General features: G+C 41.2%; 1 protein-coding gene across 6 annotated transcripts in view; it reads right to left on the bottom strand.

The window, feature by feature from the left end:
• Positions 1 to 13,376, bottom strand: part of NUP107 (nucleoporin 107) — a 52,311-nt gene that overhangs the window by 2,857 nt on the left and 36,078 nt on the right. For all 6 annotated transcript variants that reach the window (XM_075931457.1, XM_075931463.1, XM_006121584.4 and 3 more), the window contains 10 exons: positions 11,045 to 11,190; positions 10,889 to 10,937; positions 9,509 to 9,578; positions 7,838 to 7,956; positions 4,471 to 4,509; positions 3,873 to 4,023; positions 2,554 to 2,660; positions 1,496 to 1,598; positions 1,074 to 1,234; positions 614 to 739 (listed from right to left, as the gene is read on the bottom strand). In XM_075931457.1, coding sequence (XP_075787572.1) covers positions 614 to 739; positions 1,074 to 1,234; positions 1,496 to 1,598; positions 2,554 to 2,660; positions 3,873 to 4,023; positions 4,471 to 4,509; positions 7,838 to 7,956; positions 9,509 to 9,578; positions 10,889 to 10,937; positions 11,045 to 11,190 — 1,071 coding nt within the window. The remainder of the gene's footprint in view (positions 1 to 613; positions 740 to 1,073; positions 1,235 to 1,495; positions 1,599 to 2,553; positions 2,661 to 3,872; positions 4,024 to 4,470; positions 4,510 to 7,837; positions 7,957 to 9,508; positions 9,579 to 10,888; positions 10,938 to 11,044; positions 11,191 to 13,376) is intronic.

Raw genomic sequence — 13,376 nt, 5'->3', positions numbered from 1 at the left:
CTACCGGCCTGCTGGATCACAGATGTTGCCAGACCACAGAGTTTAAACCTATATTATGACAACTTATTTTACAGTATCTCTAGAACAAGATTTAATTTTTCAATGAAACTACCTACAATATGTTTAGTACCTGCCAACATCTGAAGTCTATAAGGAGGATCTTTTGGTGAGAATAAAGCTTGCAACATCTTTTATAAGAGGGCAGTAAAATACAATAGATCACCAAACAAAACAGCATATTCTTTCACTTCCCAGTGAAGATCGATTAGCAGAATGTCCTCATATTACTAAGACTGAATATTTTTACAAAATTATACAACAGAGTATTTACTAGTATATTTATAGTTCTTCCTAATAAAGATTAAAACAGTTATAAAATATTTGAGCACTTTGTAAAGCAGTAGCCTTGCTATTTTTAAAAAATTTATTTTCAGTAGTCAAAATTCAATAATTCACAAAATAGATTATGAACTAGTACATTTCTATTGTCTTAAAAGTGGACTGTCCCTCCAAAACAGGGACTATTAGAATGTAGAGCATTTGTGTGGTAATTTCTCATTTCAAAATACTTTCTCAACAAACTTTGAGACTAACATCTATGCATTCTGTATACCTCATACTTCTTCTCTTTATGTTCATGGGCCACTTTCTCAGTGAAGCTTGCTTGTGGCAGCAAAGTAGGCTTCTGTGGAGCGGAGTTCATGTGTTTAAACCACTCATTGAATGTTTCATGGGCTTCCTAAATTGCATTGAAAAAAAACCCATGTGTTATTAAAGACTGCTACTCAGACTTTTATCTTTGAATTGTTCAGTTACATTGATCTAGTTATGCTTTTATAATAGAAAAAATTGGCTTGTCTTGCTTCTCGAAAGGTACTCCAGAATCAACATTTGTCAATGGTTCAAAGCAAACATACCACCACTATGTACCATTTCAACTACAGTGCACACAACAGGATAGGGTATTTTCCTCAAATAAGCATCTCTAAAGCCATTTCCAATCCTAATGCAAGACACAAAAATGAGTTACAAGTGATTTCAAGTAGTCAACATTTAATGCATTTGATTCTTACCAGGTATGCTCTGATACATAAATGTTCTCTTATAGCATTGTCATCTTCAGCTGGAAGTGAACTATCCATTCCTTGTTCCTCCCACTGATTATATATTTCTGCTATGGAATCTTGTGGAATCTTCACAAACACATCTTTTGCTGCTTCATGTTTCTTGGACGCTGTGACAAAGTGATTTAAAGTTTCAGTACTTACAATATTATTACAAAATTGGTTAATGCTGGTGAAACTTGTTATGATACAATTTTGTTATAACTTCAAAATGGAGAATACTTGGCACTCTTCACTGGTTTAGTCATGCTCATTAATGAAATATATGATTTTAGCCCAAATCTAATGTTTTTAGATTGCCAAGATTGTCAATGATACAGATTTAAGTATGCTGTTCATGGTAAGAAATACAATCTGTAAAGTGATAGTACCCAAGAACTTCCTCATTATAGCATTGCTTTGCTTAAGTGCTTCAGCCCTCTGTGCAGGATCAAATACCAGCCAGTCAATCACATCAATCTTCAAGCGATCTTCCTGTAAAAGCACATTTATTAGTCTTAAGATCTTTTTCAGGGAAACAGCAAAATGTTACATACATATTTAATGGCCAGAACCCAGTGTATGTAATTAGTGTCCTACCGAGATGTCTCCACACAGCATTCTAGGACATTTATGGTAGACTGCTTTAGCCACAGTTTTACTACCAAAAATTTGAGAAAAATACTTTGGTAGCCTAGTTCTATCAAAATGTATTCCAGTCAAAACTTCAGATAATTACTATCCACTGGACAAGCTGCTGATTTGTTCTTCAAAACCTTGTCCTCTACTTTAAAAAGTTAACAGGTTGCTGGACAGATTGAACTACTACATATTTGCAAAATGGTGTCTCCAGCTTTACTTGGCCAGTTGCTTCACATACCATACTTCGGGAAATAATGTTCAGGGTTAACTACAATATCATGATCACCAAAGTACTGTTTAGCTGCTGTTGAGTGATGTGAACAAGGAACCTAAGAGCATAACCCAAGTTTTCATTTTTCACCTTAATTTAGCTATGCCAGTCAGTCATGTGCTAAAGTGTTGGTCAGATCAAAAACTTGTTCATGAGATGGAGAAGACGGACAGAATAAATGCACAAGGGTGAAGATTTAGTTTTCCAAATGTATAAGTTAGTTACATCATCCTGTTCTTCACCACATTCACATCCTTGCCAGAAGTATGTTAGCAACTTCATCTCCACTTACTATTTACTGTCTGAAGAGTAGGTACATCTAATATACAGTAGTCACGAAAGATCAAGAGATACAAAGACCAAATCCATAATATGAATTCACTTTTTTCACCTTTTTGCCCACCTCCCAACTCCCAAGGTAAACGTCACTCTTTAATATGCTTTCTGTATTTGCTTGAAAACAGAAATACAGACGCTATCGGAAAGAGAATCTAATTCCTGAATACTGCACACTGGAATCTGTACATAGTCATTTACCTCTGTTGTGCCAGTATCTAGTGCAAGGTCATGGTGAGTGAACTCGCCAGTATCTTTCTTGCGGATGTTTTCAACAACAGATTTTGTTATGGTTGCAACATCCAGACCTAAGTTGAAGATAAAATTATGTACCAATATGTAATCAGATGGGAAAATAGAGGATTTTTATAGGAAGTTTATTGATCATTTTATTTTAGGATTAATCATTCTTATATTACTGTGTTCACTGCAAGGCTGATCCACATAATTCTGAAATGTGAAACTCACCATCATCAAGAATAATATTTGAGTTTTTAAAGAAAAAAAATCATGAGCAGTAGGAAGGTACAGTAAAACAACTGAAGTTTAAGTATACTTTTCAGTCTGTGTACTAGGACTGATACAATGGCATATATTTTAAGACCCACCTATTCCCAGAATCCTGGAGTAAAGGAAACAACCAACTTAACAAGGTCTAAAGATTAAGGAAACATTGTAGCAGGGCTTTCATATCAGTAACTCGTTTGAGAAAAGATGTTATCTTAGCTAAGTGATCTCTGGAAGATGAATAAAACATGCTAAACAAAACAGACACCATTCCAATTATGAATATACAGAAAATATACTTATTACCATATTGTCTTGCTTTCTAAATGCACTGTTTTAGAAGAAACAAAAAGGGAGGCAGAAGGGACAGAAGCTGCACTGACCAACAGGTTAGACAGCCCCATAGTAAAGGCTCTTCCCAAGAACAAGAGTCAAATTTGAATGTGACAGAAGGGACCCACTCAGGCAAGAAGCAAAGCTGGCCGTTTAGTTGAAGTTCGTTATTGGGAAAGGTATTAAGTTACTTTTACAATCACAATGGACGAGCACAAAGCAGCACTGTAAGGAGGGGAGGAGGACAGTGAGCGTAACAGCTCTGACAAATCTTAAGTCACTACATGGGTATGACAAGAGTCTCCACTACATGATATTTAATTCAAGCATGGGTAGGAATCTGGAAAGCCCTGGCCAACTCATTGCAAAAATAAGGATACAAAGCTCAGAGACAGATAACATGGCATTTATTTCCTGCCTGGCGGTTCGGAAGTGGCTGCATGTTAATAGATTAATATAGAAAGAAAATTCCAGTTCCAGAAAACAGTTTTAAAGATACACTGATCTTCCTGAAACAGGTCAGTATTAAAAATGTAACAGTTCACAAAAAAGTAAATGTCATGTAACCAAAAATAGTAAAAACATTTGTGTAGCTGGAATTAGCAATAATGAAACTAATGTTTCTCAAAGGTAACATTGCAGGCAGAAAAGGCTTTATAAGACTAACAGCAGCTTCTCACCTGCTTCCTTTGCTAGTTCCAGGCAGTGGTGACGTTGCTCAGTTTCAGTGACATCTTCCAAAAATACAGCGTACTGAGCAACAGCCAGTTCCTGAGGCAAGTGGCTGACATAAAATGCTATTAGATCTGTATGTTTCTCACTTATCAACCGCTACAGAATACAAATAAGTATTAAATAAAATTGTAATTAATATGTTTCTGTACAGAACCCATGCTATATTCCCTATTTATATTTTTACATATAGAAACACACACACACACACACACACACACACACACACCCCATCATGACGACTATCAGAATGCTGAACACAAATTTCTAAAAAACAAGATTTATCAAGATTCTGCGAAATCTTGGTTTACAGGCAGGAATCTGTCAAATTGGTTCTCATAGACATTGCTAAGATAAGCTCCGATATGTGCAAGTCAGTTCCTATGCATCCAGTAGGATGCATCAATTAATACTTTTCTTAGCTCTCCTGAAGCGCTTCCATTCATTGCATTAAAATGTACTATGGTAACTTCAAAGTGTCTTTTTATTCCCCCACCTCCCACCAGAGTGGAGCAGAAAAGAAACCTTATATTTTTAAAAGCTTACCTGAATGTAGGACTTCAAGATTTCAACAGAGACTTCCTCCTTAATGGGAAAAATAGATTTGAATATGTAAAATATCATAGCTAAAACAATTATGCATCTCTTTTGGCTATTTTGTTCCATTGCACTCATAAGATTGCCATGGTTAGATCAGACAGAGCTAGATGAATATCACAGCTTCAATAGTTTATTCAGTGCACATGTTGGACCCATTTCCATGGTCTATTCTTGGAAGCTGCTGGTTCCAGTGAAGTTTTGAAAATGCTCTGGGGATTTTAGTGCTCAGCCATTACACCATATAGTTCCTGGGCTAGTGAAAATATTTGTTGTCCACATAACCACTAATTGAAGGAACAGGCTACTTCTGTCCCTGGCATTATATTTTTTGCATCAACATGTTCTGCTCATTCTCCTGCCTATCATATCTCAGATATGGCTGAAGAGTGTTCCAGGTATCACTGCCTGCTGCCTATACAATTTTTGCAGTCCAATGATATATCCTATTCTATAACCTGTCTAGATCTTAATCGCAATACAGGTTGTACTCCCCCAAGACCAGGGCACTCCAGAGGGATTTCTGTTGTCTTTTCCTTGTGAAATCTGGTCTTTATGCTTTTACCCTTTACTACACAAAATTACAGGAAAAGACCAGTATTTCTCAAATTGATCCACAAGAGAGTTGCAGGGGGTGCAAGGTTATTTTATGGGGGCCATGATAGCACCACATTTATTTCCGCACTGCTGCCTTCAGAGCTGAGCAACTGAATAGCGGCAAATGCTGAGGACAGAGATCTCTAGCTGCTGCTCTCCACCTGCTCAGTTCTGAAGGCAGCACAGAAGTAAGAGTAGCAGTACCTCAACAATCCCTACAAGAACCTTGCAATCCCCCATCTCCCAACTTCTTTTTGGGTCAGTACCGCTATAATTACAACACTGTTAAATTCCAGATTTAAATAGCTAAATTCATGAAACTTATAATTTTTAAAATTCTATGATTGTATAGTCCATTTTGGTCATTTTCACATTTGATAGATCTGCTTTTCCAGTACCTGGCTGAGAAACCCTTAGCTTGAAAGCAAACTGGCTTTGGCTGAAATCCTGACTAGATGAAAGGGATAATTATAACCATATGAAAACATTTAGAAGAATGGGATTGATTGACACCTACATCCATTAATAAGGCTAATTAGCTGTCTTTTGCCAAAATAGTTTGCAGACTGTGGTTCTACATTTGTAGGCAGAAGTAATTCATTTTTTTTTTTATAATCTGTGACTGTCTATGTCCACTGAAGATAGGACAACAAAAAAAGGGGTGGGGGGCCTAACTCTGCAACAAGGGAGATTTAGGTTACGTACTGGGAAAAACTTCCTAACTATAAGTGTAGTTCAATTGTAGATTAGGCATTCAAGGGATTCCCCATTGTAGTACGGTCACTGATGTAGTAAATTAGGATTTACTGTCGTGATGTCCTGACAGGCATCTGGCTCTGTTGATGAGGATAACCAGAAGGCTGCTTTGCATGTGTGCTCATGATATGTGCCGTGCTGACTTACACAATTAGTCTGCACAGCAACCCCAAGAGAGCCCCCAAAGACCACAAATCAGATAAGGACCGAAGGTGCCCAGCCAGCTTTATTGTTAAGTGAAGTACAGTAATAGTCGTTAGACTCTATTGAATCACTACATTTATGTACCTGTAACAATGGACTCAGCTCAACCAGTGGGAGACTCCCACTGCCCCCTGGCTGGACAAAGACCATTCCTCCTCCTTCCCCAAGACACCACTTTATGTACAGGTATAAACAAGTTACACATCATTCCTGATGTGTCAAGTTGCCATGCTCCAACACTACTTAGATACCACCCATCATCCTACTATAACTCATGGCTTGGTTATATAATCTCTCCATCATGCTGTCATTTTATACTCTTTCCTACACCTGAGTCTGTATCTGTGGGGAGTTTGGGTACCAGGGTCTTTTTTAAATGAACGGTGGTACCATGTGCTTTCAACTTATGACCAGTACCAATTACTGTTTTATCCCTGGGCCTATCACCAATTAGTGTTTTGCATTCTCAACCCTGTTCATGCCAAGTTCGGTAAAAAGGGGACTGCCCCTTATAAAGCAAAGCTAAGCTTGTGAGTATTAGTCAAGTTTAGTCCATTGTTAGCTAGACCTCAAATCAGGTCTGTGCTACATGGGCTTTTGTTTCAGGCCTTTATCTTACTACACCCATCACTGGAGATTTTTAAGAACAGGATGGACAAGCTATGTTATCTATGTTTTCTTGTTCCTGCCTCAAAATAAGGATCTGTTCTGGATGACAGTCCCTCCCAGCTCTACATTTCTATGATCCTAGAGCAGGCATGTCCAAAGTCCGGCCCGCGGGCCAATTGCGGCCCGTGTTCCGATTTAATACGGCCCCCGCTTCCTCCCCCTCTCCTGGCTCCCCGGCGCTCTTTTGAACTGGCGCGCCCAGCGCGCCGCTTCCGGCCGCGCCGCCACCGCCGCCGCCCATGGCCTCCGTGGTCCTAAAGCCTGCCCTGTACGGCACGTCCGCAGCCCCGTTCCCCCACTCGGCTGCGGGTTCGCCCTGCCCCCGGGCCGCCGTGAGGCCGGCGTGCCCTGCGCTCTCCGCCAGCCTCCAACCCTGCGGGCCCTCCGCCTTGGAGTTGAGAGTGCGGGGACGGCCCTCACGCATGTTCACTTCTTCAAATCTGGCCCCCTTTGAAAAAAGTTTGGACACCCCTGTCCTAGAGGATAGAACTGCTTTTTTCTTAGTCAGTTCACATTTTTGTCAACTAGAGGCTAGGTGACAGATGTGCTATACTTAGGGCTATGCCTGAAGAATACGTGAAAGTGTCACCTGGTGCAGAAAGAAGCAGCTTACTGTTAAGCAGACTCTTATACATCCACAGCATCAGGTTCAACTCCAGCTGTCAGTCATCATACTAGCCAGGTATCAGACTATCAGGGTTTTATCCGAGACACCTCTTCTTGCCTTATACTCATAGCTGAGATGCTCATGATGCTAACACCTAGAACTGTGAGTTTGGCAGTAGGATCTTGATCAGTAAATGGCTCCTATGATTGGCATTTGTTCTCCATGGATAAAACTTTGGCAAGCACCATAAGATGTGTTAATTTTATTTGGTATTTGGCTGTCTTTCTGTACTGCTTTACTTGTTTTGTTACTTTGGGATTCTAGGATTAACAACTAGTCGATTTATACAAGTCACTGCCAGCCAACTTAGTAGCAATTTGCCATAATTTGTAAGTTATATTTTTGTGTGCGTGTTTATAATATATTTTAATTCATGAGCATAGGTTGTATGGCAAGAGGCAGAATAAAACAAATTAAATTTACTTTTGTCTGCAGTCCCAGAGTGCGGAAAAACAAAATAAGATGCGTCATGAACCGAAGGAGGTGCCCGGGGAGCACACTTCTGTCTTTGGAAAGCCATTTGTTAAATTCATCCATCAAACCTGTAGCCACAAATACACGTCCATATTAGCTTCACAGCAAGGGCAGAAGACAACAGCTGAGAAATACTTTCAAAACAATGTATTTGTAAAATACAGCAGAAAAATAAGCACGACAGCTAGAATGTTCTATCAAGACTACAGGCAGTCCCCGGGTTACGTACAAGATAGGGACTGTAGGTTTGTTCTTAAGTTGAATCTGTATGTAAGTCGGAACTGGCGTCCAGATTCAGCCGCTGCTGAAACTGACCGCCAGTTCCGACTTACATACAGATTCAACTTAAGAACCCCAAGCTTCCCCAAGTCAGCTGCTGCTGAAACTGATCAGCAGCTGATTCCAGGAAGCCTGGGGCAGAGCAACTCTGCCTCGGGCTTCCTGTAGTCAGCGCTGGTCAGTTTCAGCAGCGGCTGACTTGGGGACGCCTGGGGCAGAGCAGCTGGGGTGCTGCTGGGTTGCTCCAGTAGCACTGCTCCTCCGCGCTACTGGACCAACCCAGCAGCACCCCAGCTGCTCTGCCCCAGGCGTCCTGATTCAGCCACTGCTGAAACTGACCAGCAGCGGCTGAATCAGGACTTGGGGCAGAGCAGCTGGGGTGCTGCCGGGTTGTCCAGTAGTGCCCAGAGGGCGCTGCAGGACCAATCGGCAGCGCCCCAGCTGCTCTGCTCCAGGGTCCAAAACAAAAGCCTGGTCTGCTGGGGGGGGGGGCACACTAGCCGCGCCCCCCCCCCCCCAGCAGACCAGGGATACGGGAGCAGAGCCGCAGCGGCAGCGGGGTGCCGCGCCTCTGAGGCTTTGCTCTGGCGGGTTCCCCCGCTTCTGAGGCTTTGCCAAAGCAAAGTCTCAGAAGCGCGGGGAACCGCAGCTGCTGCCGCTTCAGTCCCCGTGCCTGTGGTCTGCTGGGGACTGTCCCCAGCAGACCACAGGCACCGCGACTGAAGCGGCAGCAGCGGGCGGGTTCCCGCGCTTCTGAGGCTTTGCTCTGGCAAAGCCTCAGAAGCGCGGGAATCCGCCCCGTGCCCCTGGTCTGCTGGAGATGGTCTCCAGCAGACCAGGGGCACCGGAGCAGCTTACGAACGGGGCTCTCTCGCCCCGGAGCTCGCAGGTAGCAATCCGCTACCTCGACCTCCGGGGCGAGAAAGCCCCGTTCGTAAGTGCGGATCCGACGTAAGTCGGGGACTGCCTGTATATCAATTGTACTAAATCATAGCTCTCAAGCTGCTTCACTCTGAATAATGACAACATTTTATTTCACCAGTTTTCTTCCCAGATGTATTCTGATGCATCTGTAGGCTTTTCTTAATAAATTACATTTGATTACTTTTTACTTTTCTGCTAGGACTGTTGAAGTCAATACTAGTCAAGGAGGCAGCGCTAAAGTTCTGGTTATAGAAACTTTTTTGTTGGCATCACATAATCCGTAATGAAATCAGCCTGATTTCAGATTGAGTTTGCATGGTTAGGAGTTAGAAAAAACATTTTAACTTATAAATTCCCATAAAATTAACATTAAATAAAATGACTTGACCTTTGAAAAAGTCACAAGACAAAACTTACCATCCACATCTCCTAAAATAATGAACTTCTGAATCACATGATAGTGTTCTTGATTCTCCTCTAAAACTCTCTGAAAAACAATTCACATTTCCTATGAAAACCATCAGCACCATAACCTTAAAAGAATAGAGTACCTCTCTGATGAGGGCCAGCCTGAATCAAATAACTATGCTGAGAATAGGGTATTGTGCAAAGAGCAGTACTCAAGGTATATACTCTATCAGATACCATGGGTGCCACATAGCAAGAAGCAGTATGGAAGAATTAGGGGAGGGGAAGAAAAGGACACCTAAGAAATTAATGCTTTTAGTGGAAAAAACCCCCTTCATTTGCGTTCTTGAGAGAATAAAAGAGCATGATGGAAACGTATACAATTCTCAAGGTAACAGAACATAGAATTCACAAAATGACTGGAGTGACAGACAAGAAAATGAAGCACAAAGACACACAAAGAAAAGCCTGTGTGCCTTGAGTAATTAATGCATGGAACACACTAGAGATGCAATTGTAAAAGTCTTAAAACAAGAATTTGACATTATGGGGATAACTAGGTAGAGGGTGTACATGTATATGTGAGAGGATGCTTGTTAAATCATATTGATCTGTATTTTAGCCTTTAAATTAGCAACATTACTATAAACTCCATTTGTATACACAATGTTAACATGTCCAAATAAATATTTAACAAAGGAAAATAAATAGGTCTTCAGTCTATTCTTGAACAAAATATGTAATATATACCCTGGATATTAAAAGGTAGAATTAATATGACGTACTTATTTGAATAAAATCTTACATTGTTCAAATTCATACTTTGCATAGTATACCAAAGCTAAAACCTCTTGAAGGAACACTGGACAAAAAAAAAAAAAAAAAAAAAAAAAAAAGTCACGTGAATTTTATCTAGTAGTGGTACAACAAACTAGATGAAGGGAAAATTTATTTCCATTTTTTCTATTTTGTATATTTGAGAGTACATCAGTCAGCTTAATTGTTTCTTCTGTATAGTCAGCCAGTTTGGCAGAGGATGTTGGGATCAAGTACACTGCATTTTTTGAATGTGTCAGGCTTTCAGGTTGCTTGTATTCCTTTCATTGTCAAAGAGGCTGGGTGTGTCGGACAGGGAAAGAATTTGTAACTTACTTAATTTGCATTAAAAAAATCCACTATGAGGGCAATAAAATGCTTTGAAATCTATAACAGAATCTTTCAGAAGGAAATTAAAATCAAATGTCTTTAAAAAAAGTTTGCCATTGATTTTTTCAGTCCCTGTGCATATTTGAGGTCATCCTGTTAAATATTTGATTAAAAAGCAGTTCCCAGGAAGACACCCCCACACACACACAAATATTGAATGGAAATTCTGTATGAAGTATTTACCTTTTTGTCTGTAGCCTGGAGTTCTTCAAAAACTTTTTCTAAAGTCCAGCTTTAAAATAGGAGAAAAATGAAGGTACAGAAACAATTAATGTGAATGACTGCAGATCACCGGTGACTATTATGCAGTCAAAGTGCACAATAGTACTAAACACTTACTTTGTTTCTAAATATTCTCTAGGGAGCTCTTCCAGTTCCTCTGTGGTCATTACTGATGTATGTATTTCCTGCTCTACAAGTGTATCCACCATGACTCGGAAATATGCCCAGACTGTATCTTCCCAGGTATCACAAACTGGGAGAAGCTTGCAAAAAATGCAAAAAAGTTTGCATTAACAGATCTGAAGAAATATCAGATGATGCAAAAGCCCTATGGAATCCAATCTACGGTCCATATACATTCAGTAATCTGTCTCGAATAATGACTTCCCATGCTTTAGATCAAGGCACAAGATATTGTGCAATAACCTACCCCATTAAGTTACATGTTGGTTTTATTATGCCCAGAAACATTACATTTTGAAAGATTTTAAAAAAAACACAAAAAACAAAAAACAAAACAGATTTAGCTTTTTAATCCTTAGAATTCTACCTCTGGAAGTTCTAAATCTATATTACACAGATTTTCAAAAGGACCTAAAGGAACAAGGTACCCAAATCAGATAGTCAGGGGAATTTATACACTAAATCCCCCAGGCTCATTTAAAAATCCCAGCCTTTATGCACAATCCTTTTCTGAATCATGCTAACTTCTTGGCATCAGCAGGGCAGTGAGTTCCACATAAAAAGGAGAAACTTTTTAACAGTGTAGTTATCAGTTTTAAATTTCATGCTTTTCAATTTTATTGAACATCCCTGCTCTATTATACAAAGAGTGAAGACCGAGGCAATACTAGAAATTTGGACCGACTAAAACAGGAAGATCAAGATTGTTTCTACTGACAGATTGTTTGTTTTTTGCTAGCTAACAAAAGCCACAGACAGCTATAAAGTTCTACTCTGCTTGCTTTAGATATGACAACGATGTAAAGGTATCTATCATGGTGTCATTTACTATTTTCTTACTTACTAGGTTTTACAAACAACATTACACAGGTGATTATGCTAGCTAGTTAGCATTCTGCTCTCTTCTACGAGAAATGCATTTTTATCAAGAGAAGTACAGGCAGTCCCCGGGTTACGTACAAGATAGGGACTGTAGGTTTGTTCTTAAGTTGAATTTGTATGTAAGTCGGAACTAGTACATATTGTAGGGGAAAACTCTAGCCAAACATTTCTCCAGAGCTCAGTTTTATTCTCCCACACCTCACTTCCCTCAGTCCTTTATTCTCAAGCTGAGGTGTCTGCTGAGAAAAGCCGCTCCGCGTCTCCCTAGTCTGCTGGGGGGAGGAGGAGGTGGGGTCGCTAGCTTCGTGTCTCCCTGGTCTGCTCGGGGGAAGCAGCTAGTGCGGGGTGCCTCCCCCACTGTCGCCTTCAAACTCCAAGTATAAAGAGGTGTCAAATTGCCAGTAGTTTTCTTTTTCCTTTCTTTCCTGTTTTTTTTAAATGGGATCCATCAAATGTAAAGAGATGATGCAAAGTAATTTATATAGGATCATATTAACTATGTACATGACTTTAATGCAAAAATGAAAGCCCATTTCTCTTGTGTGTTTTCATACAGAGATACTTATGGATGGATTCTGTGATTTTGACAGCATATTAGGTACTGAGGTAAAAGCACAAGGAAAACGCGGTTATTTTATTCATTTATATTTTTTCTAAGTATGTGCTCTCTCGTACAGGAATTACTTGAAAAAGTGGATGAACCAGCTTTCTGCTAAAAAGCAATTTTACTGGAGGAGGTTTCAGATTTGTTAGCCAACCTTTTGATTATTTGATTTTAATTGTATTTATTTATTTATTTTAGTAAGGTTAAACAACAGGGGCTCTCAAACATTTTGTTCCTATTCAGAACAAAACTCCACAATTTCAAAACTCTCCATAAAAAGCATTGAACCATGCCTCTGGGACATTCTGCATGGTGGGCTGCCCCCGAACCTTTAAGCAGTCCACCTGACAAGCTGCTGGCGACTCGCCGCGGAGGACGCGGGCGGCGGGACCGCCGAGACACGCCGCGGTCCCGCCGCCCACGTCCTCCACGGCAAGAAAAGCCTGGTCTGCTGGGAGGGGGCGCTAGCTCCGCGTCTCCCTGGTCTGCTGGGGAAGGGGCGCGCAGCTAGTGCACCCCCCCCCCCCCCCAGCAGACCAGGCTTTTCTCGCCACGAAGAAAAGCCTGGTCTGCTGGGGGGCGGGGGGCGCACTAGCTGCGCCCCCCGCCCTCCCCCAGCAGACCAGGGAGACGCAGAGCGGCTTTTCTCTCCACGGAGGACGCGGGCGGCGGCGTGGTGTCTCGGCGGTCCCGCCGCCCGCGTCCTCCGTGGAGAGAAAAGCCGCTCCGCGTCTCCCCGGGGGGGGGGGGGGGGGGAGGGCGCTAGCTCTGTGTCTCCCT

Source organism: Pelodiscus sinensis, chromosome 1 (genome assembly GCF_049634645.1).
Source record: "Pelodiscus sinensis isolate JC-2024 chromosome 1, ASM4963464v1, whole genome shotgun sequence".
NCBI lineage: Eukaryota > Metazoa > Chordata > Testudines > Trionychidae > Pelodiscus > Pelodiscus sinensis.
Note: the sequence above shows the minus strand (reverse complement) of the source record. Positions and strands in the feature narration are given on the sequence as shown.